Genomic DNA, 26,669 nt, shown 5'->3' with positions numbered 1-26,669 from the left:
AATCCTGTAGCCTTTGGGCTTATATGGTTCTGGACTCCCCCTAGTGGTTCAAACTTTTGGTGTTTTAATTGATACTCTTCAGGTCATAGAATCACCAAATTTATTAAAAACAAATTTTAAAAAAGAACCACACAACTCATATTAGACTGATTTTCCACAAAGAGAAGACTATGTTAATGAGTAGTATAATAAATGTGGATATTACGATATTTGAAATAATAGTGTTGCAATGGTCTGAAGAGACATAGTGGATTTCACTCACTGACTGGGGAAGCCAGTTATAGTTCTGCTGAGAGTGTGTGATAAGAGCTGAAGGCTCTGGAACAGGATTCTTGGTTGCTCTAAGGTGAGAACTGGACCTTTTAGGGAAAGGGTGAAGTGACTATTTCCTATAATGCATATAACATACAAAATACCTTAATCAAGTGTTCATGTTATTGGTAAGACTTCCGACCAACAATAAGCTATTAGCAGTTAAGTTTTTGGAGCTGACAAAAGTTATACAATGATTTTTGACTGAGTGTGTGTTGGTACCCTTAACTCTAGTGTTGTTCAAGGGTAAACTATTTTCATAAGTAGAAAAACAACAACCCCCCCAGTAACTTAAGCACTCTATCTGCAATCTCAATTTTGAAATCTTATAAATTGGGGTCGCATGCTGGGGTCCAGCCCCAGCAGGTCCAGGGGTTCCCAAAGGTGTGGACGGAGTCGGTGAAGAAGGAATGACACGGTGACAGCGTTCAGGTGGTCATCATATCTAGGTTCTCTCTTTATTCTCCTATTACATTTATACCATTTGATCCTATAAGCATGCCTCTATAATCACATCATGGTATGTTTTGGGTAACGTTCTACAGTTCCTTGTTTCTTATCTGACCTTTGCCAAAAATCCTGTCTCTATCTAGTTCTGTTGATTTTAATCTTGTCTAGGTTAATCTCTGTTTCCATTACAAGGGCTATTCCAAGGTCACTGCTCTACTGATAGGTTACAAGGAAGTGACTGAAGGAGAGATTATTCTACCCAGTAAAGGTTATGTCCTCCCAGCCTCCTGCTTGCCTTCCCTGGGACTGCCCTGTGTCGGTGGGCCTCCAGGGGTATAGGCATTGGTGCTTTCCCTGGTGGGCAGACCCCTGGGGATGTGGGCCCAACAAGTCCCAAATTTATTGCCAACAGTCTTAGTCCAAGTCCTTCATAAGTAGTACATGGTATTTCTGTAACACTAGGGGGATTTACTGATTTATTCTCTTCCTTAGTCCTGTTAATCCCTAACCTGAGGAAACAACCTTTCTCGGGGAGGTGGTCCTGTTTAAAACACATAGTGCTAAGATGGGGAGCAAACATATGCCATATACGCCAGGTCCCTTGAAACATAAGCTGTGCAGATGTTTCTTCCCTGCAGCGACTGTGTCAAGCAGCAAGGGTGGACCGGCCTCCGGCAGTTGCACAGATCCCACTGCCCAGGACCAGCAAGCTAGGAGCCCACGAGTTTCAGTGCCCATTCTGACTTTCACAATCAGAGATGGCAGCAAAGGCGGCATCATCAGGAACTACCACGCCTTGGTCTTGTCATCCAGTATACGCAAGATACTGGCAACATTATCATCAAGCAATGGCTTGGATGCGAAGCCACCAGAATGCCTATCTGAAGGCCGTAAAGTCTTATTTCAGTTCTCCGTGGTACTTCACTCCGGGAGATCTTACCCAGAACTCTTATGCTAAGAAGGGTGGATCTCCTCAGTCCTTCTGTGACCATCACTTGGCCTCCCAGGGCTCCCACTGTGGTTATTCACTTTCTCCAAGGTCTGGGCACCGTCCTCACGACAGCGCAAGCGAAGACCAATCTTGGTCCACAGAGGAGGCGACGGAGACCGGCTCAGATGCTGGGGTGGAGTACGACCTGAGCAGCATGGAGATCACGGAGGAGCTCCGCCAGTACTTTGCGGAGACCGAGAGGCACAGGGACGAGCGGCGGCGGCAGCAGCTGGACACGCAGCGCCTGGAGGACTATGTGAACGCCGACCACGACGACCTGTATTACAAGACTTGCCGACATGAAGCGCTTGTACGGGGACAGCGCCGCCAAGATCCAGGCCATGGAGGCCGCAGTGCAGCCGAGCTTTAACAAGCACTTTGACCGAAAGCGGCCCAAGTACTGGCCCGTCATCCCGCTGAAGTTCTGAGCCCTGGGCCCCCAGCCATCCCCTTCCTCTGGGATTTGCTCCTTCATCTGCTTCTGTGCATTTGCTCAGGGAAAGGGGGCTTTGTCCTGAGAAATCAGCTTGTTCACCAAAGTGCCAGTGAGCCCGTCAGGGGATGGAGGTGGGTGTGCGGGTGGAGGGGGAGAGGGGGAGAGGGGGGGATAGGGAGAGGGGAGGGATAATGTAATATGTCAGCCTTTTTAAAGCAGCAGGGCGTGTACTGTTGCCTGCATGAGAGATTTTCCTTTGACATAAAATGATAATTTCATATGCAAAAAACACACACACAACAAAAAATAAATAAAAATTGGGATTGCCGTGAAGGTGGGAAAAATAGAGGTCGGAGATGTGAGTAGGATAACAACAAGGCATATTTTTTATTTTGAACATCTGTAGCTCTTTCTGATGTGCAGAATTTTAAAAGATAGGAAATGTATTCCAGCTGATAAGAGTCATTCCCTGTGGCTAGAGGAGAGGAAAGGTGGAAAGAGAACAGCAGGGAGGTTAATGTAGACAGGCATCACCTCTAATACTGGTATTACTGTGCCCCGAATAGACAATAATCACGTATCGCATGGATAGAAGAGGTTACAATTAAGTTGTTGTCAAAGAACATTAAAGGGAGTAAATCAGGAACCTGAATAGAATGTATTGGTGTGCCACAATACGTCGGATGGCCTGGTTTCCCTTCGTCAAGGGATTTAAAATGCTACACGGGGCTTCTCTCGCTATGCTGGCGCTTTTCTATGCAAAGGGCAAGCCTGAACCTTCCAAACAGGTTGGAACCTGGGCTGTCGAAGGCGCCAAGGATGTTATTTCTCCGGTACTCAAGTCACCTAAGACATTCATACTGAAGTGTTGCGGCCAAAAGGTAAACTGAGGTGGGAGGGGGGGTGAAAGGATTAAGGAAAAGACAGACAAGAGAATGAAAGCTGGGTCTCGGTGGGACGCTGCCTCCCTGATGAGGAGACGAGGACAGCGCCCACAAGCCGTGTCTTTATTTTATAGCAGATGCCACGAGGCAAAGTAGGGGCGTGATCACGTTGTTTACAGCATTCTCGTGAGCTCCAACCTCACTCAACTATATGCACCTGAACTCTACCACAAGGCACGTGGGGCCACCTGTTTGGACCATAGGTTCAAGTTTACAACCACAGCCATTGGCTATGATTGTGCTGGGTGGGCCCTGCCCTCCAGCTGGGACTTGCACGTGGCAATGAGAGGACCCTGTCCTTTCATTAGTCCGAGGCTTGAACCTGGCCAAAACACCATAACAGGATTTAAAAAAGATTCCCAGGTGATTCTACTGTGCAGCCGAGGTTGAGAACCACTGCTCTAGGCTGATCTTCAAGGCACAGGTGGTGATGCTCCGGGAGAGCCCCGGGAGAGCGGCCAGGTGGTGGCTCGCCACACCACCGAGTCATTAGACCTGAGACCGAGAGAAGTTAGCTTCCGCTGCCTCCCAGACGCCCGTAACGATTTGCCCGTAAAGCTATGGAATCGCCTGTACGGCATCAAACCCGACACCACATCAAACTACACCCCAGACCCAGATCATCGTCTAACTTCGCGATTGGCCCTTTTGGCCTCCACTCAGAGGCCGGTGACTCTCCTGGCGCATGCGCGTCACCTGCTTCCGGCCGGGTGCTCGGTGCGCAGGCCTTTCCGGCCCGGGTGCAATTCCTACCCCGCTTTCCTCGGCCAGGTTCCTCTGTGTGCCATGGCTCCCGACCCAGGCCCCCTGCCCGAAGGGCCTATCTTAGAGCTCCTACCCGTAGACACTCGGGACCGGGGTACTCAGCGTTGCCGCCTGGGCCCGGCAGCCTTCCGTGCCCTGGGCGCGCACTTGGGCTCGGCGGTGAAGATCTCGCTGCCGGACGGCGGCTCCTGCCTCTGCACCGCCTGGCCGCGGCGGGACGGAGCGGACGGGTATGTGCAGCTGGATCCGCAGTGCGTGAGCCCGGGATCGGCGGCCGGGACGCCGGGGTCCCGGGGGAGCCTCAGCCTGAGCCGCATCCGCCTAGTGCCCTGCCCGCCCCTCCGGCGCCTTACCGTGTGGCCGGAGTTGCGGGAGCGGGTGGGCGCGCCCTGGGTCCCGAATCCAGCCGCGGTGCTGGAGGCGGCGCACGAGCTGCTGAGGAACCGGCCGGTCTCCCGGGGCCACGTGGTGGCCGCTCCGCCCGGCATCCCGGGCCCGGTGGCCGCCCTTCACATCGTCAGCGGGGTGCCCGCCCCGGACCCGGCCGGGCGGGTCACCCCTCACACCCTCATCAGTCTCAGCGGGGCGCCTCCGATCCAAACACACCCGCAGCCCGAGGTGCCGCTGGGGGGCCTTTCGGAGGCGGCCGACTCGCTGCGGGAGCTCCTCCGCCTGCCGCTCCGCTACCCCCGCACCTTGGCCGCGCTGGGACTGGCAGTGCCCCGCGGGGTGCTCCTGGCGGGGCCCCCGGGAGTGGGCAAGACCCAGCTCGTGCGGGCCGTGGCCCGGGAGACGGGCGCGGAGCTGCTGGCGGTGAGCGCCCCCGCGCTGCAGGGCGCCCGGCCCGGGGAGACGGAGGAGAACGTGCGGCGGGTGTTCCAGCGCGCGCAGGGGCTGGCCGCCCGCGGGCCCACCCTCCTCTTCCTGGACGAGGTGGACGCGCTGTGCCCCCGGCGGGGCGACGCGCACCAGGCCCCCGAGAGCCGCGTGGTGGCCCAGGTGTTGACGCTGCTAGACGGCTTCAGCGGGGACCGCGAGGTGGTGGTGGTGGGAGCCACCAACCGGCCAGACGCACTGGACCCAGCGCTGCGCAGACCTGGGAGATTTGACCGAGAGGTAAACAGGCCCGGCCAGTTACCCCCTTGCCCCTGGAACCTCGTCCTCTCCTGGCCCTGGTTGGTTTCCCGAGGCCTTTGCCATTTAGGTTTGGAACTCGGTGAGGCTGGAGGGGGGCTCTTTGCCGTGCAAAGAACACCTTGGTTCTCTGTCCACATGTGATCTGCAAACAGGACGTGTTTCTCCAGGGTCACATTGTTCTGAGAAGCAAGGTGCTCATTAGCGGACAGTTTTGTTGTGCAGAAGAATACTAATCCGGTAATACTTTTTAGGGGAAGTAGGTTTGCTTACAGGCGCATTAAACTCTAATGAATTTAGAATGAGAATTTAAAGTAAAAGGATAGCCTCGAAATATAAATGTGACAAAATGAAAGGGTGAATGAAGGCAGGGAATAACGAAATCGGAGCAGATATAAACTCATCTGGATTTATTCCTTGCTTGTGAGGATGCCAGCGTCCTATCCCGAGTTGCCAAGGAAGGTGGAGTATTCAAAGCTGACCTGTCTTATAGGCTTCAGTCTTAAATTGATTCTTGATTTCTAGTCAATAGTTTGAATAGTGTTTAAGTGATGTTTGAACTTTGTGGTAGGATTCTAAAGAGACAGTTGATAATTGCATACTTTTACCTTAATTTGGTCTGAACTTGAGTGGATTTTGTCCTTTCACTAACTAATACCACTTTCCCAAATCAGCTCCATAAGGACAGGGCCCTAGACTATCTGGTTTATTGTTGTATCACTGACTCCTAGAATTTGGTGCGGTCTCAAAAATGACAAATAAAAATTTGTTAAATGACATATGTAATTTTCATTGTGCAACTTTTTAGCCAGTGTTTCTCTTCTGGAAAATTAGGATTTTCATATGTTCAGAATCTGAGGTATGCTTAAGAGTACATAGTAATAATTCCTAATTTGCTCACTAAATTATTGTACATGTTTGTGAGGATATAAAGAAATATGTTAACCTGGCAGAGTGGCTCAGTTGGTTGAGCATCTTCCCAGACACCCACAACGTTGTGGGTTTGATCCCTGGGAAGGGTGACACTAGATGCAATCAGTGGATGTTTCTCTCACACATCCATGTTTCTCACTCTCTCCCCCCTTCCCCCGCCTCTTCTCCTAAAATCAATAAAAATATCCTGGGTGAGTATTTAAAAATAATAATATTTGAAACTACAAACATTATTTTTTGCTTTGCATATAGGTTGTCATTGGGACTCCCACATTTAAACAAAGAAAGGCAATTCTACAGGTGATTACTTCTAAGATGCCCATCTCCAGTCAAGTCGATTTGAGCCTCCTTGCAGAAATGACAGTTGGCTATGTTGGCGCAGACCTGACCGCACTCTGTAGGGATGCTGCCCTACATGCTTTACATCACAGTGAGAAGGTAGGAAACTGACCTATGACCATGTATGTTAATTTTTTATTTTATTTTATAAATCAAACTTTTATTATGAGGAGCTGGCTGTACAATATCTAAAAAGAAAGTTAAGGTGAGGGAAGCAGATGACTACTTCCTTCCACCCAGCGTGTGTGTGTGTGTGTGTGTGTGTGTGTGTGTAGAGAGAGAGAGAGAAGGTTGGCAGAATTGTGACAGCATCAAGGGGCAGGCTGAGGCGAGCCTGATCCAGGGGGCTGGGAGCCATTAGCCTTTGGAGTCCCTGGAGCTGGAGGAGGGCTATCTCCAGCTTCCTGTTTCCCCCCACAGAGGGCACTGCCCCTAAGTGGGGAAGGGGCTGAGGATTGGGGAAGGACTGGGGAAGGGTGGGAGGTGGGGCCTCCTTTGCTGTCCCCTGTTGGGGGAAGAGAGACCACTATGTACTTCTGGACACTGCCGGGGCCAGAGGGGGCAGTGCTGGGGGGTGCAGCTGTGGCAGTGGAGACCAGCTTGACAATGGGCTGCACACTGGGGACCGTGGTAGTGACAGGAGAGGTGGTGGTGGAGCCTGAGCCAGGGGCTGAGGTGCTAAGGGACAGGACCTGTTGGGTGGATGAGGCACTAGAGGACGATGACATTACAATAAACTTGGTGGGAGTGGGGGAAGGCTGAGGTGGAGCAGCAGCTTGTGCAGACACCAGTGTCTGGACGGGCAGTGCAATGGAGCCAGGGACTTTCAGCAAGCCAGGGGTCCGAGGGCCAGGTTGAGGGGCCTGAGAAAGGGTCAGCGTGGGTCGGGGCTGAGTGATGGTCAGAGTGGTCCTGTTGACCTGTTGAGCCTGCAGAGCAGCTTGAGCCCAGGCCTTGATCACATGGGAGCAGAGGAGAGGTCCAAGGGACCCAAATTCTGCCCGATAGGCATCCTGATTGTCAGGTGGTAGGCGCAGCTTTGCCAGAACAGGGGCACAGTGCTTCAGGAGGAAGCTCTGCTCATGGTCAGCTCCAATTCGGTCAATGTTGCTTAGCACAGGGCCATCCAGGACACTTCGGATCCGCTCCCCCTCCTGCTGCAGCCGTGGCAGAATCAGAGTTTCAATCACATCATGTCCCAGCTCGGCCAGGCCTGCAATGGAGCCGTAACGTGTAGTCCATGGAGTCTTCTCATCCACCCAGCTCTTGGTTAAGGTCTTGGTGATCCGGGACTGGATGTTGTTAGTGGTTGTGCTGAAATGCTTGCAGATTTGGGCCACCAGGCGGGCAGCAAAGTCCCGGAGTGCCAGTGATTGTCCACATCTGGCCTCAGACACAACTGTCTGCTCACGGTGCAGGTCATCACAGCTGGAATCAATTCATGCACGTATTTTTCTAGATATAGCGTAGGGTTGTCCATCAGTGCCTTCACCATGTGCATCAAATAGATGAGCAGGGCCAGGTTGTTCTGCACCACGTTCACACGGACCCCCTCTGAGATGAAGGTGCTGAATTGTGGCAGCATCTGATAGAGCCCTAGATCTGTTGTGATGCTGTGAAGGGCCTCCGCTCTCTTGGCTTCACATGACCCCACACAGGCTTCAGTGATCTCCTTGTAGTACAGTTGCTGCTCCACAGACAACTCATGGATACTTCGGGGCTTTAATCGAAAAGGGCCCCCCTCCAGGAGGAGTGGTGCCTTCTTCTCTTTCCCTTTGCCATCAGCTGGAGCAGCCCCTTGACCTTTGCTTTTCAAGGGTCCATCTTTCTCCTGGCCTGGCTTTGCTGACTTCAGGGGTTCTGTGGCCTCAGCCTTCTGCTGCTCTTTGGGAGCTGGAAGTGGATTCTCTGGGATAGCTGGCTGGCAGCCTTCAATGCTCAACCAATGAGCTTTGAGGCAGACGTCCAGGGGCACCCGGGGCAGAGGGGTATTGATGATGTCACTCAGGTCAACCTCCTTCTCCTCATAGAAGTAGAGTTCCCGGCCCCCACCAGAGGCGAACTGGAAAGGAATGAACTCTTGAGCATGGAAGCCATACAGCGGCTCAACGTTCTTTAGCTTCAGTGCATAGTCAATGTCACTGGTGGTGAGCTTCTGCCGCTTCCCCATGTGCATGCATTTTAAGGCATCCTGTGCAATCTCCTTGATGTGGTAACTGACTTCATCTGTCAGCAGCTGACAGGTTTCTTTCTGAATCTGGGCGATGCCCATTGATTCGGCCACCACCTTCATTGACTCTGAAGGCAGCACAGTATTGCTGAGCTTCAGCTTTTCCTCAGCCATTCTGGAGCTCTTCCTCCCTCCTCTGAAGGATGATGCCCCAGGGTGGAGAGATGGGAGATCCACTGCCAAAGCGCTGCTCACCCGGTGCTCGGCACCATGTTGGCCCCGCCCCCTCCCCTATGTTAATTTTTTAAATTAAGATAAATTAATTTGGGGGATTAAAAAAAAAGTGGTAAGTACATTTTCTTGGGACTTTTGATACCTTCCACAGCTGTTTCTTTTTTTTTTTTTTTTTTTAAATATATTTTATTGATTTTTTACAGAGAGGAAGGGAGGGGGAAAGAGAGTTAGAAACATCGATGAGAGAGAAACATCGATCAGCTGCCTCCTGCACACCTCCCACTGGGGATGTGCCCGCAACCAAGGTACATGCCCTTGACTGGAATCGAACCTGGGACCCTTCAGTCCACAGGCTGACGCTCCATCCACTGAGCCAAACCAGTTAGGGCCACAGCTGTTTCTTATATATATTTTTAACATCTGAAACATTTGAGAACATACTGTAGCAATGATGCCCCTATAGCCTTGAAAATGCAAGTGTATATTTCCTAAAAACAAGAATTTTAACCAAAGTATAGTAATCTGTTGGGGTCCAGCCCCAGCAGGTCCAGGGGTTCCCACAGGTGTGGACAGAGTTGGCGAAGAAGGAATGACACAGAGACAGCGTTCAGATGATCAGCATAGTTGGTTCTCTAGCCAGGTTCTCCAGCCAGGTTCTGTGTTTTATTGTCTTGTTACATCTGTATTTATACCAGTTGATTTTAATCCTATCAATTTCTATTCCAAAGGTTAGGGTGTTTCTTATCTCCATTTCAGGGAGTAAAGATTATGTAGCTTAAGGGTGATTGTAGTTAAAGTGATTAACTACCCGCCTGGCACTTAGTTAAGGGGTTTTATCCCCTCCCTAACTTCAGGGAAAAATCCCTACCTGGGGAAACAACCTTTCTCGGAGAGGTGACCTTGGTTAAAACACACAGCGCCAAGAAGGGGAGCAAACATATTAAGAACAGTATGCCATATACGCCAGGTCCCTTGAAACATATGCTGTGCAGATGTTTCTTCCCTGCAGCGACTGTGTCAAGCAGCAAGGATGGACCGGCTTCCGGCAGTGATCAAGATGAGGAAATTAACACTGACACCATACTTTTACCGAATCTATATAGGCTTTATCCAAATGTCACCATTTGTCTGACATTTCATATAGAGCAAAAATTTAAAAGGAAAAGCAAAAATATTACTTTTAATCCAGGATTACACACTGCATTTAATTGTCATGATTTCTTAATCTTTTAAAATCTAACCATTTTTCAGCCTTTCTCTTATGACTTTAACTTTTTAAGAGTACAGGTCAGTTATTCTGTAAAATACTCCTCAGTTTGACTAATGTTTCTTTATAATTTGACTCATGTTTTGCATTTTTGGCAGAAATATCAAATGATACTGTGTTCTCATTGAATCTATTAGGTAACTTTGATTTCTTGGGTAAGGTGGTATCGCTGACATTTTTCCATTGTCATAATACTATTTTCCTTTCTTATTAATAAATATAGGGAAAATAACCGTTTCTAACTCAGGAAAAGATTGGGCACCTGTAATTTTTTAAAAATTTGACTTTGACATTCAAATCTTTAATTCATGACTACCTTTCTTAAAAATATTTAGAATATTAGCTTAAATGCAATAATTTTTAACATTACAGATTGGAAATCTGTTTACTTTGTATGTAATAAGTAATCCTGAATTTCTAAAACCCTTTAGAAAAAAGTTAATTTCAGCATACTGAAGATTTGGGACAACGTTTATAAATCTCTGTTGTAATGGTAACATTGACCTTTGATCTTATAATTTTGAAACCCAATTTAAACTATAAAAGGATGACTTACCCTAAAGGATCTCTTTACCTAGATAATTTGTATCCTTCCTTATTTTCTTTTCATATACATTTACTCTTACACTGAAGGAGGGGAAGGAGTTATATGAACTTATGTCCTCATCTTCTGAGTTTGAACCAAAACTGCTTGAAGATTTAATGACAAATCCCAGGTGTAAAGGTGTATTTTGCCTTTTGAGGGATGAAGAGAAGATCAGGGCATGGGAAAGGAGATGTACATTTAGGATTCCTTTGCTTTGAAGTTCCAGGTTTGACCTTAAGCACTTTGGCTTAGGTGTGCCAGCCAGCTGCTGTCATCCTAGGGCGGAGCCCAGTGCTACTTGAGGAGGGGCCTGCCCAGGCATAGTTACCACAGGTGATGGCTGAGTTCATAAACAACCAGGGGAAGTGGAAGAAAGAAAGGCAAAAAGGAAGAAGGGACAGAGGCATCTGGAGAGGTACTGGCTCCATCTTTTCATTCTTTCCCCCTCCAGGCAGCCGAGGGGCTGGTACTTCCTCTGTCTGTGCCAGGGTAGACATGGGACACATTAAAGTTCTTCACATTGAAGTTCTTATTAAAAGATGAGAAATACAGTTTAATACATGCACATATGCATACAGAGGGAAAAGAATTTTATTTGCCTGAGAGGATTATGAGAAGCAAGTGAAATAATGTAGGTGTTATCTAAACATTAGTATTCAGGTACCCAGCATCTAACACTGCCAACCAGTTAAAAATTATTTAATAGTGTTCTTTATAAGAAATTAAACAAGATAAAAAATTGTAAAGAAAGTAAAGATTGCCTAAAATTTTTCCCAGAGATTATAAATATTGACATATTTTAAGGAATGCTGTTCAGAATTGCTCTATACATATATATTAATTTACATAATCTTACATAAATGGGATAAAATAGTTATTGAAAATGGGAATTTTTGGACAAGTAAATGTTTAGAATTTGATATAAGAGGGCAAATACTTTTAAAAAATACAAATATTACAAATAGAAATATGAGTTTTTATTTATTTTTTTTAATATATTTTATTGATTTTTTACAGAGAGGAAGGGAGAGAGATAGAGAGCTAGAAACATCGATGAGAGAGGAACATTGATCAGCTGCCTCCTGCACATCTCCTACTGGGGATGTGCCCGCAACCCAGGTACATGCCCTCGACCGGAATCGAACCCGGGACCCTTCAGTCCGCAGGCCGACGCTCTATCCACTGAGCCAAACCGGTCTCGGCAAGAAATATGAGTTTTTAACTCTAACAAAAAACTTGCTTCACTAGGATGATTAAGGAAATTGCTCTTCGAAATATAATCTTAGAGTAAATTTGGACTTTCTTAGGATAACATAAAACCTAATAGCCAAAAATGAAATGATAGAGAAACAGTCTAGGAGAAAATAAGTAATAAGGTGTGAACAGGATTACAAACGGCCAAGAAACATGAAAAATTCTCTTTAAAGATTAGTCTCTTTCAGTTCTTAACTTTCTATTTTGAAATAAATAAAATTTTAGGGAGAGTTGCAAGACAGGTAACTTCTGCTAAATCTTTTATCCAAATCCACCAGTTTTTAACATTTTACCTAATTAGCTTTATCATTTTCTCTCTCTGTGTGTATGTATTTTTTCTGAATCATTTGAGGTTGGGTTGCATACATTATAACCATTATCCCTTAATATTTGAATGTCTGTTTCCTGACAACAAAAGTATTTTCATACATGACTATAGTATGGTTAAGTATAGTCATTATATCCTGGAAATTTAATATTGATACAAAATGTTATCAATTCTACAGTCCACATGCTGATTTTGGTAATGGTTTCAATATTTTTAGCATTTTTTTTCTTCAGTAGAGAATTTAGTTCAGAATAATATATTACACTTAGTTTTTACTTACTTTTAGTCTTGAACTCCTCCATGGCCTTTTATTTTGTGAGTGAGATATTTGACATTGACATTTTTTAAGGATGTGGGTCAGTGATGTAACAGAATGTCTCTCAGTTTGGGTTTGCCTAATGTTGCTTCATAGATTCAGGTTATGCATGCCTGCTGGGAATACTACCTTATGTCATAGTGTGTTCTTAGGGTAGCGGAAGATTCCCACCATCCCTCATTGGTGATGCCACTAAGTAGTGACGGATGTGATCATCCAGCCCAGGTTCTGTCCAGTGTCTCACTATATAGCTGCTATATTTCCCTTTGCAACTAACACATCTATGAGGAGACCCTTTGAGATCATGCAGATACCCTGCTCTTCATCAGACTTTCCCTCCCCTAGATTAGACTCCGTTCTTGCTCAAAGAAGCCTTTACTGTGATGGTTCCAAAAAGTGATTTTCTAGTTAAATTTAATTAGCACAATTCTGAGTCTCATTTCCTCTGTCACATTGGGAGAAATTTACAAGTTTGGTAATGTCCAGTGCCGGAGAGGTATGGGGAGAACAGCAGCTAAGTATTCATTGGTGCAGCTTTGAGGACAGTCTGGTGATAGCTGTCACAACTATAAATGTACACACACTCTTAAACCCTGTCATTGTGCTTTGAGGAAATTACAGAAAATACTTGATATGTAGAAGTGAGGTAGAAAAAAAGGAGTGAGGTAGAGTTCTGTTAGTTGAAAAGATTTCTAAGTTTTAAAAAAAGTACAAATATGTGTGGTGTGGTCTCCCATTTGTGTTATCTGTTTGAAAGGATATACTTATTATTATAAAACCTACTAGGAATACACAGGAAGCTTGACATCCTCAGGGATGATTGGTTGGGGGGAGAGGTTCTAGTTTTTTTGTACCGTATATATAAATTTCTTTATTAAATTCAAAAGAAGATAAAAAACGTAATTATTCCAAAAATCTCACCTCACTTTTGGTTTGATTGTGCTTTTTTTGAGTGCTTTTCTTCAGAACCAGGACAGTCCGATGATTGATGAAACAGACTTCCTTGAAGCTTTTAAAAAGATTCAACCTTCATCATTTCGAAGTGTCATTGGACTGATGGACATCAAGCCTGTTAGCTGGGAAGAGATTGGTGGCCTTGAAGATGTAAAACTGAAGTTAAAACAGGTGAGATGGAGAATCTGCTGAAGCCAGTAGAATATTACAGCTTACATGTAATGTCTTTATGATGAAAACATGCTATGCCGAAACGGCTCTTGCCACCATCACTATTTTGATCCTCACATTTAAATCCAGTGATCACTTTTCAGTCCTTATTTAATTGGACTTGTATAGGCATCAAATAGTATGCTTCATATTTTGCTACTTCATCCTCTTATTGTTTTTTTCTTTAAGGAGTTTATAATCTAGAACAGGGGTCAGCAAACTTTTTCTGTAAAGGACCAGATAGTAAATATTGTGGGCCATATAGTCTGTGTTGCAACCACTCAACTGCCGTCATAGCACAAAAGCAGCCATAGGCAATGCATAATGAGTACTTGTGTTCGGTCGAAACTTTATTTATGGACACTGAAATTATACAATTTTCACATCATAAAATATTTTTTTGATTTATTTTCTAAGTATTAAAAAATATAAAAATGATTTAGTTTGTGGGCTGTACAAATACATAGTGGTGGGCCTCACTTTGCCCAGGGACTGGTAAAAGCACAACATTATAGTAAACAATCAGTATGGCCTGGAGGGCTACTTGATCTGGTTCTCACAGTGGATGTGTTGAGGGTCACAGCTCTCCAGACCCTCTTGCCTGCGTTGCAGGTTCAGAAATGGATTTTGCCAGTTTACCTTCTGGTGATCCTGCCATAAGGAACTAGATTTCTCTACACATACAAAGCCTGACTTACCAGTATAAGTATCCATTATCACTTACTCATCTTAACTAGGAGCTATGGATCTACAGAGTCCATGGATAAACACATTTGTAATATGCCCCACTTTTTGATCATCATTGTCAATCTTCTCAAAACATGTGAGAGATCAGCCATTCCTTCCTGTTGAAAACTCTTCGGCTTTGAGATGTTAAGCTCTCCTGCCTTCCTGAACACTCCTTTCCCGTACCTTCAATGTCAGTGCTCCAAGCTCCCGAGAGTCCTCTTTTTGCATCCTGTGAGTGAGTTTGTGATCTCGATGTCCAAAGCTCCAACTGTCCCCTGAAAACTGCTAACTCAAAAATCTTTATATCCTGCAGACGGTTATTTTGATTATCAGAAGTACTTAGCTGCCTGCCTACCACATAACTTCCAGGGATCTCAAACGTAGCTTGTTCAAAGTTCAGCTCATCAATTCCACCTCCACACCTGAATCTCCTACCTCAGTGAAGACAGCCAGCCACCCCATCCCCAAGTCAGAAACCTGTCTTCTAAATGGTCATGTCATACATGCACATACCTCCCCTCTGGATTTAGAGCTTAGTCCCTGTGTAAAATGCAGTTACATTTTATGTTTTAAATCCATCCCTTCCCCACCATCTCCACTTCCTGTGACACATACAGCCTTGTTATTTTTGTAGTCTGAATCAATGCAGGAGAATTTTAATTGGTTTCCCTGCCTCTAGTTTCATTTCCTTCCAGTCCCTTGTCATACTGCTTCCTCAGTGTTGCCTAAAACTTTTAAGGCCCATGGTGATCTGACTCCTCCTTCCATGTCAACTCTATTGCTCCTTGCTTCTCCCATCCTCCCCTCTGTTCCTGCTTACTGTTGGCGAGATGAATTAGTTGGTTTCGTGTCTCTCTGTATGTACTGTTTCTTCTCCATGACCTTCTCTGGCCTGGTTGTTAGTTTACAAGCCTGTCTTCCCAGCTGAAATATGAGGCCGAGGTACAGAGGTCTTGTCTTATATATCAGTAGTTAAAAGCTTCTGCCCTTGGTCTGCACTGCCTAGGGTCAGTCTCAGTTCTGCCTCATTAGCAATCAGCTCTGAGAAAGTTACTTAACTTTTCTAAGCCTGGGTTTCAACATCTGTAAAATTATGATGATAAAACTATCTACCTAAAGGGTAGTGAACCTTTATTTACTCTCCAGTTAACATTTATTGAGTGCCTACTTTGTGAAGGTGTCATTCTAGGTGCTGGGGATTTAGAGGTGAAATTGGCTTATAATGTAGCAGGAGCAGAATGACAAACCAAACATGGAAAAATAATAACTCAAGATAGTGCACGAATAAGTGCTCCAAAAGGAAAGGAGGGCAGTAGCATAGAATGACAAGGAGGAGGAGGGTCTGCTTTAACTCTGGTGGTCAGGGAAGACCTCTCCAAGGAAAGGACATTTGAGCTGAGACCTGAATGATGAGGGGTGTCCACACAAAGGCCTGAGGGAGAGTACAGGCAGAGAGAATAATAGGCTAAGGCCCTGGGGTGGGAATGAACTGGGTGTTAGGGTGATAGTCAGGTTATGTAAGGCCTTGTAAGCAGTGGTAGGTAAGGAGTTTGGATCGGAATGTGTTCTAATTCTGATGGCAAGTCGTTGAAGGACTTTAAGAAGGCAGTGATGTGACCTGACTTAGGTTATAAGATCCCCAGCTGCTGAGTACGGGTACCTGAGAATTGTTGAAGGAATAGATGCATTTACTGAATTATGTGATGTTTTATTGTTACACTAAAATGACTGTCTCTTTTTGTATACTTAGAGCATCGAATGGCCTCTGAAACACCCTCGTGAATTTGTTAGGATGGGCCTGACACAGCCCAAGGGAGTTCTCCTGTGCGGCCCCCCTGGGTGTGCTAAGACCACCCTGGTGAGGGCCCTGGCCACCAGCTGTCATTGCTCCTTTGTTTCAGTGAGCGGAGCTGATCTCTTTTCACCTTTCATTGGAGATTCAGAAAAACTCTTGTCTCAGGTTTGTTGGTTTATTTTCTCCACGTAGTTAAGTTTACTTTTGAATTTTCATTTCATGCCTTAAGGATAAACCTTTTTAAAAATGTAACAGGCTTTTTATTCATTACTAGAGGCCTGATGCACGAAATTCGTGCAAGGAGCTCGGCCCTCGCAGCCCCGGCTTTGTCCAGAAGTTCGATCAGCTGTCTAGTCTAATTAGCATATTATACTTTTATTATTATAATTTAGAAAAGTTATGTATTTGTTTATAGAAAATTTAGAAAATATAGAAAAATATAAATAAGAAATACTTCATAACCCCTCCACCTACATTAACATTTTAGTGAATTTCTTTTGTCTTTTTATTTGCTTGGGCAGGAGATATATGTGTATCTTTATTGTGATTTTTTTTAATGTAACATCACTTTTAAAATTCCATAGTATTAAAAATTATTTGAAAACATGATTTTTAACCCTTACATAATATTCATTTATTTATTTGTTCCCCAATTTTAGGCATTTAGAATCTTTCTCTTCTTTTTACATTGTAAAAATAGTAATGTAGAAAACACATTCATCTAGGTAAGGCATCATATATAGCTTTTTAATATTTTTATTTTCCTAACAAAAGGTATTTCAACAAGCAAGAGCAAACACTCCAGCAATTGTGTTTTTGGATGAAATTGATTCAATTTTGGGTTCTCGATCAGTCAGCAAAACAGGATGTAATGTTCAAGAGAGTGTTCTTTCTGTTCTTCTGAATGAATTGGATGGTGTTGGACTGAAAACTATCGAGAGAAGAGGAAGTAAATCAGATCAACAGGGGAAATACAAGGAGCTGAAAAAAAATGAAGAGGTATTTATTAGCCAGATTCCACCAAAACTTCAGGCCCACATTAAACAGACCTACACTAGCTTGTCCTGAGCTGGCTTCATCTCAGAGGCGGAATTATATTCCTTCCATTAGGCTCTGTTAGAATATTTACAAAGCTGGTAAACTTGTGTTTTGGCTGGCAAAGGTGAGGTAAATTTGATAATAGCTATATATGAATGTGAATTTTATTCATTCTACGATTTAGAAAAATAACTTTACATATTGCTAATGGAGAAGGGATTTTCTTTTTATATATCTATCTATATCCTAATGACCGAGTGTCAATCCCTTTCTAAATTTATTTTTTGTTAAAGCGGATTTTTCCCCCCAATAATCGTAGTAATTGAAAACTTTGTTTCCTTGAGGAAGGGGTTTCCTTGGTTAAATGAAGTTAAAATGACCTTTCTCCCTTCCGAGTCTTCCCCAGATAGGGGTTGATGTAATAAATAATCAAATAATCCCTGACAGATCATTTTTCTTGTCTTTTATTCTTTCCTTGTTATTACTTATTTTCCATTTTTAAAACTGTCCCATAGAAAGAGAGTCACTTATAGCTCCTTAGGCCATATGCCACATGAAATGTTCTCATCAGATTTCATAGTGCATGAATTATTGTATAGTGTCTTATAGGTGTGTCTATCCAGCCTCAGCTAAAATACTTGCAAATATAGGGAACTCACTGCTTTGAGAGCTCACATTAGTGTTGAACTACTCTGACTATCCAGTTCAACACATCATTTTACATGCTTAGTGTGTAAGGCCACGGCCCGGCTGCTTTTAGGTATTTCTTATCTGTATCCAGGATTTACATACTTGCAGCTTATAAGGGTGGTCATATTTCTGCCTCTGGAAAGAAAATTAAAAAGTAAAGTAAATCTCCCTCTTCAAGGATGAGAGCCACAGCTTTTTCATAACCACACATCTCCATGTGTTTGTCATATGCTTCTGTCTTTTTAAGTCATCTATTTGAATGTAAACATTCACTGATGCTCAGGTGCCCTCAGATACCAGGTGGATGTTTTCTGCTATGAAGTAAGACTTTTCATGGAGAGATGTTCCCTCACGGTTGGCCACCTCCTTCCTCATGTGTACAAGTAGCTCTTGGATCAATCATTTGTTTCTGGGGTACCTTGATAACGAGAAGCTAGTCTGGATAGAAGGTATAAGCATCCCAGTCCCAAGAAAAAGATACCCCTATTTAAAAACAAATGATCCTTCTGATTTGTAATTTAAAAAAAATACATTGAATAATTAACTTTATTTCGTGTTGTGTTTCTTCAGGTAGAGTTTGAAGAAGTTTTTAATCGAAATGTCATGATTGTTGCGGCAACAAATAGACCTGATGTGTTAGATGATGCCTTGTTACGGCCTGGAAGAATAGATAAGATTATTTATATTCCTCCTCCAGATGAAAAGGTAATCATTGTACACACTTGCTCTGTGTGAACATTCTTAACACACATCAGTGTCTGAACTCTGAGGAGACTGGCAGAATTGAATCCCAAACAGGATATGGGTGTACATGGCATGTGTTGTACACTGGATTCTGCGTTCTTCCTGCCTTTTAATCTGCTTTTTCTGGGTATTCCGGCACTATTTTCAGAGAAACATAAACCTAAAAGTAACGTAGCTACTTCAGTGAGTTTGGTGAGTCTACTCATCATTATTTTTCAACTAGAAAGGAGGGACTGTAAAGTGTTACAAGGATTTTGGAGCTTATATGGGTCAGCATCCTTGTTTTACATGGAGAAATCTGAGATTCTGAGATTCCATAAGGTATTCACAGCCAAAGAATGAGTGAATTCGTTGCCCTTAACATCCAGGGCCATTGGCAGGGAGTGGTGAAAGACACGGAGAAAGAATTTTTTCTCTTCCTTGGGCCTTTATCAAGTTTTGAAGGGATGAAAAAAATTTTTTAAATTTTTAATGTCTTATGTTTTTAAGTTGTGTCTGACAGTTCATGTGTTTACTTTTAAACATGTCTGATGGCACTGTTTATACCCAAAAGAGAGATTCATCATGCCTCTTTTTTTTTTTTTTTTAAATTAAATCTTTATTGTTCAGATTATTACATTAGTTACTCTTTTTTCCCACCATAACTCCCCTCCACCCAGTTCCAACCCCACCCTCTGCCCTCACTCCCCACCCACTGTCCTCATCCATAGGTGCACGATTGTTGTCTAATCTCTTCACTCACCCCCACACCCCTTTCCCCCCCACCCAAGAAGAGTCAGTCCATTCCCTTTCTATGTCCCTGATTCTGTTACAATCACCAGTTCATCAGATTATTTATTCACTTGATTTTTAGATTCACTTGTTGATAGATGTGTATTTGTTGTTCATAATTTGTATCTTTACCTTTTTCTTCTTCTTCCTCTTCTTACAGGATACCTTTCAGCATTTCATATAATACTGGTTTGGTGGTGATGAACTCCTTTAGCTTTTTCTTATCTGTGAAGCTCTTTATCTGGCCTTCACTTCTGAATGATAGCTTTGCTGGATAAAGTAGTCTTGGTTGTAGGTTCTTGGTATTCATCACTTTGAATATTTCTTGCCATTCCCTTCTGGCCTGCAAAGTTTCTGTTGAGAAATCAGCTGACAGTCGTATGGGTACTCCCTTGTAGGTAACTGATTTTCTTTCTCTTGCTGCTTTTAGGATTCTCTCTTTGTCTTTTGCTCTTGGCATTTTAATTATGATGTGTCTTGGTGTGGTCCTCTTTGGATTCCTTTTGTTTGGGGTTCTCTGCGCTTCTTGGACTTGGAAGTCTATTCCTTTCACCAGGTAGGGGAAGTTTTCTGTCATTATTTCTTCAAATAGGTTTTCAATATCTTGCTCTCTCTCATCTTCTGGCACCCCTATAATTCGGATGTTGGTACGCTTGAAGCTGTCCCAGAGGCTCCTTACACTATCTTCATATTTTCGGATTCTTTTTTCATTTTGCTTTTCCGGTTGGGTGTTTTTTGCTTCTTCGTATTTCAAATCTTTGACTTGATCCTTGCGACCCTCTGGTCTGCTGTTGGGAGTCTGTATAATATTCTTTATTTCAGTCAGTGTATGCTTAATTTCTAGTTGGTCCTTTATCACGACATCGAGGGTCTCATTAGATTTCTTGAGGATCTCACTACATTTATCGGCGGTCTTACCAGTCTTTTCGAGGGCTTCTAAACAGTTCTTTAAAGACCTTAAAAGTGTGGTTTTGAACTCTATATCCAACAGTTTGCTTTCCTCCAATTCTGTTGTTTGTGTCCTGTTTCTTTGTCTCGGCATTTTTTTATGCTTCGCTGTGTCGATAGAGTGCCTTTCTGTGCTAAGTGTCCCAATTACCTAAGGTAGACACTCTTGGTGCACCCCCTTGTGGGCTTTGTGCACAGTCTTGTTGTGGTTAAGCCTTGATAACTATTGTTGTAGTTATCACTGTGAGGAATTGACCTCCAGGTCAATTGGCTGTGAGAATCAGCTGTGTCTGCAGTGGGAGAACTTCTGTGCTGGAGACACCCCTCTGGGGCTAGACTTGCTTCGATGGGGCTTTGGTGCTCACTGAGTCTGCCTCCTGAGTGTGTCTTTTATGGTTCCACGGAGCTTAAAGCTGGATGGTCCCACTCTGACCTCTGGGCTTCCTGGCTCCTGGATCTCTAGGGAGGTGCTAATCTAGCCTTTGCCTGAGGCTATCCAGCAAAAGCCTCCCTGCAGGGCTTGGGCGGGGCGGGTCCTACGGGATCAACAGGGCGGGATTAGCAATTATGGCTGCTCTCAGTCTTGCCCTCAGAGGCTCTGCTTCTCAGTGTCCCAGTAGTCGCTGCAAGCCCCACGGAGAGAAAGCTGCCCTAGGGTTCTGAGCGATGCCAGACAGTCCCGCTTCTCCCATATGGGTCTGGGTCCTTAGAGACTCGCCCGGAACTGGAGCTCAGAGCCTGAGACTCCCTCCCGATTGAAAACAACCGCGCCCTCAGCCTCCAGCCCTCTCCGCATGCACTCCGAACCTTAGTATTTTACTTCAGCACTGCGCCTCCTCTGAGCCTCGGTATGCTTTTCTCTTTCCTCCTAGTTGTAGAACATCCACTCAGCCAGCTTTCCTGTGGTTCTGGATGATGTCCGTTCCGTCTTTTAGTTGTATTTTTGAAGTGGTTGTTCGAGGCAGCAAACTCCCGTGTTTACCTATGCCGCCATCTTGGTTTCTCCTCATCATGCCTCTTAAAGAGATATATCTATGGTTGACTATTTTAAAAGTCAACTATAAAAATACTAAAATTTTATCATGATGTCATTATTTTTTACCATTGTCATATGAGCCATTGATGAGTTAATCTTCCTTACCTCTTCAGAAGTGATTCTTATTGTTTAATTCAAATATATATATATATACACACACACACACACATATATATATATTTGATAGGAAACTATAACTTGAAATGTTTTAATATAGCATCTATCAAACATAAATGTTATAAGGTTACAAACATATTATATTTTGTTCCAGGGCAGGCTTTCTATTTTGAAAGTCTGTACAAAAAACATGCCAGTGGGACCTGATGTTTCTTTAGAAAACTTAGCAGCAGAAACCTGTTTTTTCTCTGGAGCTGATCTTAGAAACCTCTGCAAAGAAGTAAGTTAATTGGAGAAATCTATGGTTCAGAACATGTCTTCCTTGATCTTCATTCACTCGGTATTTACTGAAAGACGTCTATGTGGCAGGCACTGGGCAGGGTGAAACAGACAGATGCAGCCCCGTTCCTATAGAGTTGATGGGCTGATGGGGAGTGTGCAGAGAGGCAAGTCATAATACTAATTGGCGATTGGAAATATGTAGTGAGTTGGGGGAATTTAGGGTGCTTTGGAAACATCTAGGAAGAACACCAACCCAGATTGGGTGTCATAGAAGGCTTTCTGAGAGAGGGTATGTGTAAACTGAAATTAAGAGGATGATGAGGGAGTAGCAGGCTAAAGGAGGGAAGAGCAGCGTTTGAGGCAGAGGGAATAAAATATGCAGACAATTGGAGATAAGTAATGACGTTATTGAAGAGGTGGACAGTGGCTAGATCACTCAGGTCATTATAAGACACGTTAAGGCATTTAGACTTTATTTTAGGGCAAAAGAAGCCATTGTCCAGTTTTCCCTTCCCATGAATTTTGTTAATAATTTTTTATTAATATTTTAATTTTATTGTTCAATTACAGTTTACATTCAATATTATTTTGTATTAGTTCCAAGTTAGACGATTATACTTTACAAAGTGGTCTTTTCGATATTTTCAGGGCACACCTGGCACCATACATAGTTATTATAATATTAACTGTATTCCTTGTGCTGTACTTTACATCCTTATTACTGATTTGTAACTCCCAATTTATTCTGCTCAATCCCTTCACCTTTTTCACCCAGTGTCCCAAACCCCCTCCCCTCTGGCAACCCCCGGTATGTTCTCTGTATCTATGAGTCTATTTCAATTTTGTTTATTCATTTATTTTCTTCTTTAGATTCTGCATATAAGTGAAATCATATGGTATTTAATCTTTCTCTGTCTGACTTATTTCACTTAATACCCACTAGGTCCATCCATGTTGTCACAAATGGTAGGATTTCTTTTTTTATTATTTATTGTTGAGTAATATTCCATTCTATGTGTGCACTGTAGCTTTTTTATCTACTTGTTCTCTGGATGGGCATTTGAATTGTTCCATACCTTGGCTACCTATATATATAAAAGGCCAATATGCTAAGTGTCCCAACTGTCCGACCAGTCGCTATGACACACACTGACCACCAGGGGGCAGACGCTCAATGCAGGAGCTGCTGTGACGTGCACTGTCCATTTACAGAGAAATGGCACCGTGGACCTGGCGCCCACAAAGCAACACTCGGCTCCCCCCAAGTGGGACACAGGCCCCGCCACCACCCTGGAGTGACAGCCCACCAAATCGCAGCTGACGCTGCCGAGACCCCATGGCGCAAAATGTGGCCCACAGCCCAGCCCAGCCTGGAAATGGTGGCTGTGGGTGCCGGGTAATGACATCATGTAGCAATGCCCAGCTTCCTCTCCCTAGTGACTAGCCTCCTTGGAGTTTCTTCAGCCCAGAAACATGACACTTTATAGCCAGCTGGAAACATTTTGCAGTTTAACCAAATGTCTGTGAAGCGTTTTCCCGTGCCTCATCTCATTTGATCCTTACAGAAGTCCTGGAGTAGGTAGATAGGAGACTCAGTAGAATCCTATTTTCTTTTCATTAGCCAGAAAACAGAGATTTAGAAAGCTTAGAAACTTGACCCGACTGAAAAGAAGTAAGAAATGGTGGAACTTGAAAATGACTTCAGGTTTTCTCACTGCACAGAATATAGTCACACACTGCTGCAGTTAAATATTTTACCCTTTGTTCTCTCTGCGTGATCTGCAATAATAATCTGCTTCATGTTGATATTTACTGTTTGTTGCTGACAATTACCTGAAAGAGAAGTTGGGGTGCTTCACTGGGCTGGAAAAGGTTTAGCAAAATCAGAAAGCAGGTATAATTAAACAAGTTTCTTCTATATAGACCATATATAAAAGGCTAAGTTGACTCCCACATGCACGATACATATAAAGCTCTTGCTGGTGCCAGTCGCATGCATGTGTTTCGATCTGTCATTGTCGATCGTGAATTTGGTTGACACTTCTATTATAGAGCAAGAGCGAATAGCGATATTAAAATATTTCTTCTAATTAATTTCCTTTCAATATGCACAAATTCGTACACTGGGCCACTATTTATTAGTTATAAATAATGCTACAAGGGACATAGGGGTGCATATATTCTTTCCATAAACTTCTATAGAATATAACATTCAGGATGCACAGATCATAAGGATACAGTTTATTGAATTAACATAAAGTGAATACACTTGTATATCCACTACTCGGGTTAAGAAAGAATATTAGCAACTTCCCAGAAGCCTTTCTTGGGCCTTCCCACTCTCTATCCCTAAGGAAAGCACTCCTGAACATTCAGGTTACTGCTATTTTGCTATTATGAAATATGCTGCTATGAACAATCTTGAACATGTCTATTGGTATACATGTGTATATATGTGTGTTTCATGTATGTATATATCTATAAAGAGAATTGTTGGGTCATAAAGTATGTATTTGACCTGTTCCTTTATGGTCAGTGCTGTGTCCTGTTTAGAAACTCCTAGTCTGAGGTCAAGAAGATAGTCTTTCTCGGCCCCGGTGAGGTTGAAATGGCCCCCGTGAGGTAGGGACGGCCCCGGTGAGGTTGAAACGGCCCTGGTGAGGCTCAGACGGCCCTGGTGAGGTTGAGACTACTCCAGTGAGGTTGGGACAAATAAAGGGGACCAGTATGGACTGATGAACAGGGGTAGATACAGAAGCAGAGCAACATTGAACAGAATGTTAAACTACAGTGGGAAGCCTGGGGAGGGTTGGGGGGGGGGGGATTAAGAGACCAACTGAAGGACTTATATGCATGCATATAAGATTAACCAATGGACACAAGACACGGGGCAGGGGGAGCAGGGGGTAGGGGCCGGGGGAATGTCAAGGGGGGGAAAAAAGGAGACATATGTAATACTCTTTGTAATACTTTAAGAAATAAAAATTATTTAAATATTTAAAAAAAAAAAAAAAGAAGATAGTCTTTCATCTTTAAATATGTAAATGGGCTCATAATGTATATATTATTCTGCAATTTGCTTTTTCTTTTTTTCCTATTTAAGGCCAGAGTTTAATGTAGAAGAAAAGTTCTAAGAGGACTTTCAATCATTAACTTTTTAGCTTTATTGTCATGGATACTGGAATTCTATGAAATATGACTGAGATTTTTGCATTCAGACTTTATATATTACAAAACAGAAATGGAGCAACTTATCTCTTATTGTCTCTTATAGGCTGCCTTGCTGGCTCTGCAAGAAGATGGACTAGAAGCAACCACAGTGAAACAGGAGCACTTTCTAAAAACCATAAAACTTATTTCAGAAACAAGGATTTTCTAACTTAGAGGATATTTAAAAATTACATACCTGCTCAAGTATCAATTAAAATGTGAACTTGCACTATAGTTTGCAAATTCACTTTTAGGGTTTGTATATATGGTATTTCCTGTAAATAAAAAAATCAAACAATCCTGTGCCTGATAAGACAAGATTCATCTTAGTTCTAAAAGGTATATTATGCCAAAACCGGTTTGGCTCAGTGGATAGAGCGCCGGCCTGCGGACTGAAGGGTCCCAGGTTCGATTCCGGTCAAGGGCATGTACCTGGGTTGCGGGCACATCCCCAGTGGGAGATGTACAGGAGGCAGCTGATCGATGTTTCTCTCTCATCGATGTTTCTAACTCTCTATATCTCTCCCTTCCTCTCTGTAAAAAATCAATAAAATATATTTTAAAAAAAAATAAAAAAAATAAAAGGTATATTAAAATACCATAATTTAGAAAGAAAGTATATATATTACGTTGATTTTGTAGTGGGGTGGTTGTTTTTGTTTGGTTTTGGTTGATTGCTTTTTAAACTTTATTTTGAAATAATTTCATATTTACAGAAAAGTTGCAAGAATAGCACAAACAACTCATATAGTCTTAACCCGTATTCACCATTTTTTAACATTTTGCTATATGCTGAACAGACATACCTCATTTCTATTGCGCCCGCTTTATTACGCTCCCCAGATGTTGCATTTTTTTTTTTTATTAAATATATTTTTTATTGATTTTTTACAGAGAGGAAGGGAGAGAGATAGAGAGTTAGAAACATCGATGAGAGAGAAACATCGATCAGCTGCCTCCTGCACATCTCCTAGTGGGGATGTGCCCGCAACCCAGGTACATGCCCTTGACCGGAATCGAACCCGGGACCCTTCAGTCCACAGGCCGACGCTCTATCCACTGAGCCAAACCGGTTTTGGCGATGTTGCATTTTTTACAAATTGAAGGCAAGACCCTCCACCAGCAAAAAGATTACAACTCGTTTTATTGTGATACTTTATTGCAGTGGTCTGGAACCGAATCTGAAGTATATCTGAGGTATGCCTGTGTTTCAGAATAGGTATTATACCTAATGCCCTTTCATCCCCTTAATACTTCATTCAGTGCATATTTCTTACAAACAAGGTATTTTCTTATATGACCACAGTGCACTTATCAAATTCAGGAAATTGAACATTGATACAATATATTAATCTATTGACCCATGATTTTCCTCCATTGTGCCAGTAGTCATACAGGATCCAGTCTAGGACCCTATGCTCCACTTAGTCATCCTGTCTCTTTACTCTTTTTTCTTTTATTATATATTCTATTGATTTCAGAGATGAAGGGAGAGGGTCAGAGAGATAGAAACATCCATGATGAGAGAGAATCATTGATCGGTTGCCTCCTCCACACTCCTACTGGGGATGGATCCTGCAACCCAGGCATGTGCCCTGACCAGGAATCGAACCAGCCACCTCCTGGTTCACAGGTAGATGCTCAACCATTGAGCCATGTCGGCTGGGCTGTCTCTTTACTCTTTAG

General features: G+C 43.4%; 1 protein-coding gene and 2 pseudogenes across 1 annotated transcript; 2 read left to right on the top strand and 1 right to left on the bottom strand.

Moving 5' to 3' along the window:
• Positions 1 to 1,444: 1,444 nt before the first annotated feature.
• On the top strand, positions 1,445 to 2,192 carry LOC139003171 (gem-associated protein 8 pseudogene; annotated as a pseudogene).
• A 1,688-nt stretch (positions 2,193 to 3,880) lies between these two features.
• AFG2B (AFG2 AAA ATPase homolog B) lies at positions 3,881 to 25,282 on the top strand. The gene is made up of 8 exons (XM_070423498.1): positions 3,881 to 5,014; positions 6,218 to 6,403; positions 13,426 to 13,584; positions 16,103 to 16,312; positions 16,922 to 17,146; positions 18,446 to 18,580; positions 21,646 to 21,771; positions 25,048 to 25,282. Exons 1-8 carry the CDS (start codon positions 3,920 to 3,922, stop codon positions 25,150 to 25,152), a joined length of 2,241 nt encoding a protein of 746 aa, XP_070279599.1. The 5' UTR covers positions 3,881 to 3,919; the 3' UTR covers positions 25,153 to 25,282.
• Positions 6,442 to 8,657, bottom strand: LOC139015790 (transcription initiation factor TFIID subunit 6 pseudogene; annotated as a pseudogene).
• Positions 25,283 to 26,669: the final 1,387 nt, after the last annotated feature.

This window comes from Myotis yumanensis, unplaced genomic scaffold (genome assembly GCF_028538775.1).
Source record: "Myotis yumanensis isolate MYYU_CA2020_CCGP unplaced genomic scaffold, mMyoYum1.0.hap1 SCAF_1, whole genome shotgun sequence".
In the NCBI taxonomy this organism is placed as follows: domain Eukaryota; kingdom Metazoa; phylum Chordata; class Mammalia; order Chiroptera; family Vespertilionidae; genus Myotis; species Myotis yumanensis.
The sequence above is the reverse complement of the archived record's forward strand: the minus strand, read 5'-3'. Positions and strand labels throughout refer to the sequence as shown.

Bases quoted from the DNA above. Each gene is read 5' to 3' on its own strand.
- AFG2B (XM_070423498.1), top strand. From the start codon at position 3,920: ATGGCTCCCGACCCAGGCCCCCTGCCCGAAGGGCCTATCTTAGAGCTC. The intron at 6,404-13,425 runs GTAGGAAACTGA...GCTTTTCTTCAG, and splicing joins CTTTACATCACAGTGAGAAG to AACCAGGACAGTCCGATGAT. The intron at 17,147-18,445 runs GTATTTATTAGC...GTGTTTCTTCAG, and splicing joins AGCTGAAAAAAAATGAAGAG to GTAGAGTTTGAAGAAGTTTT.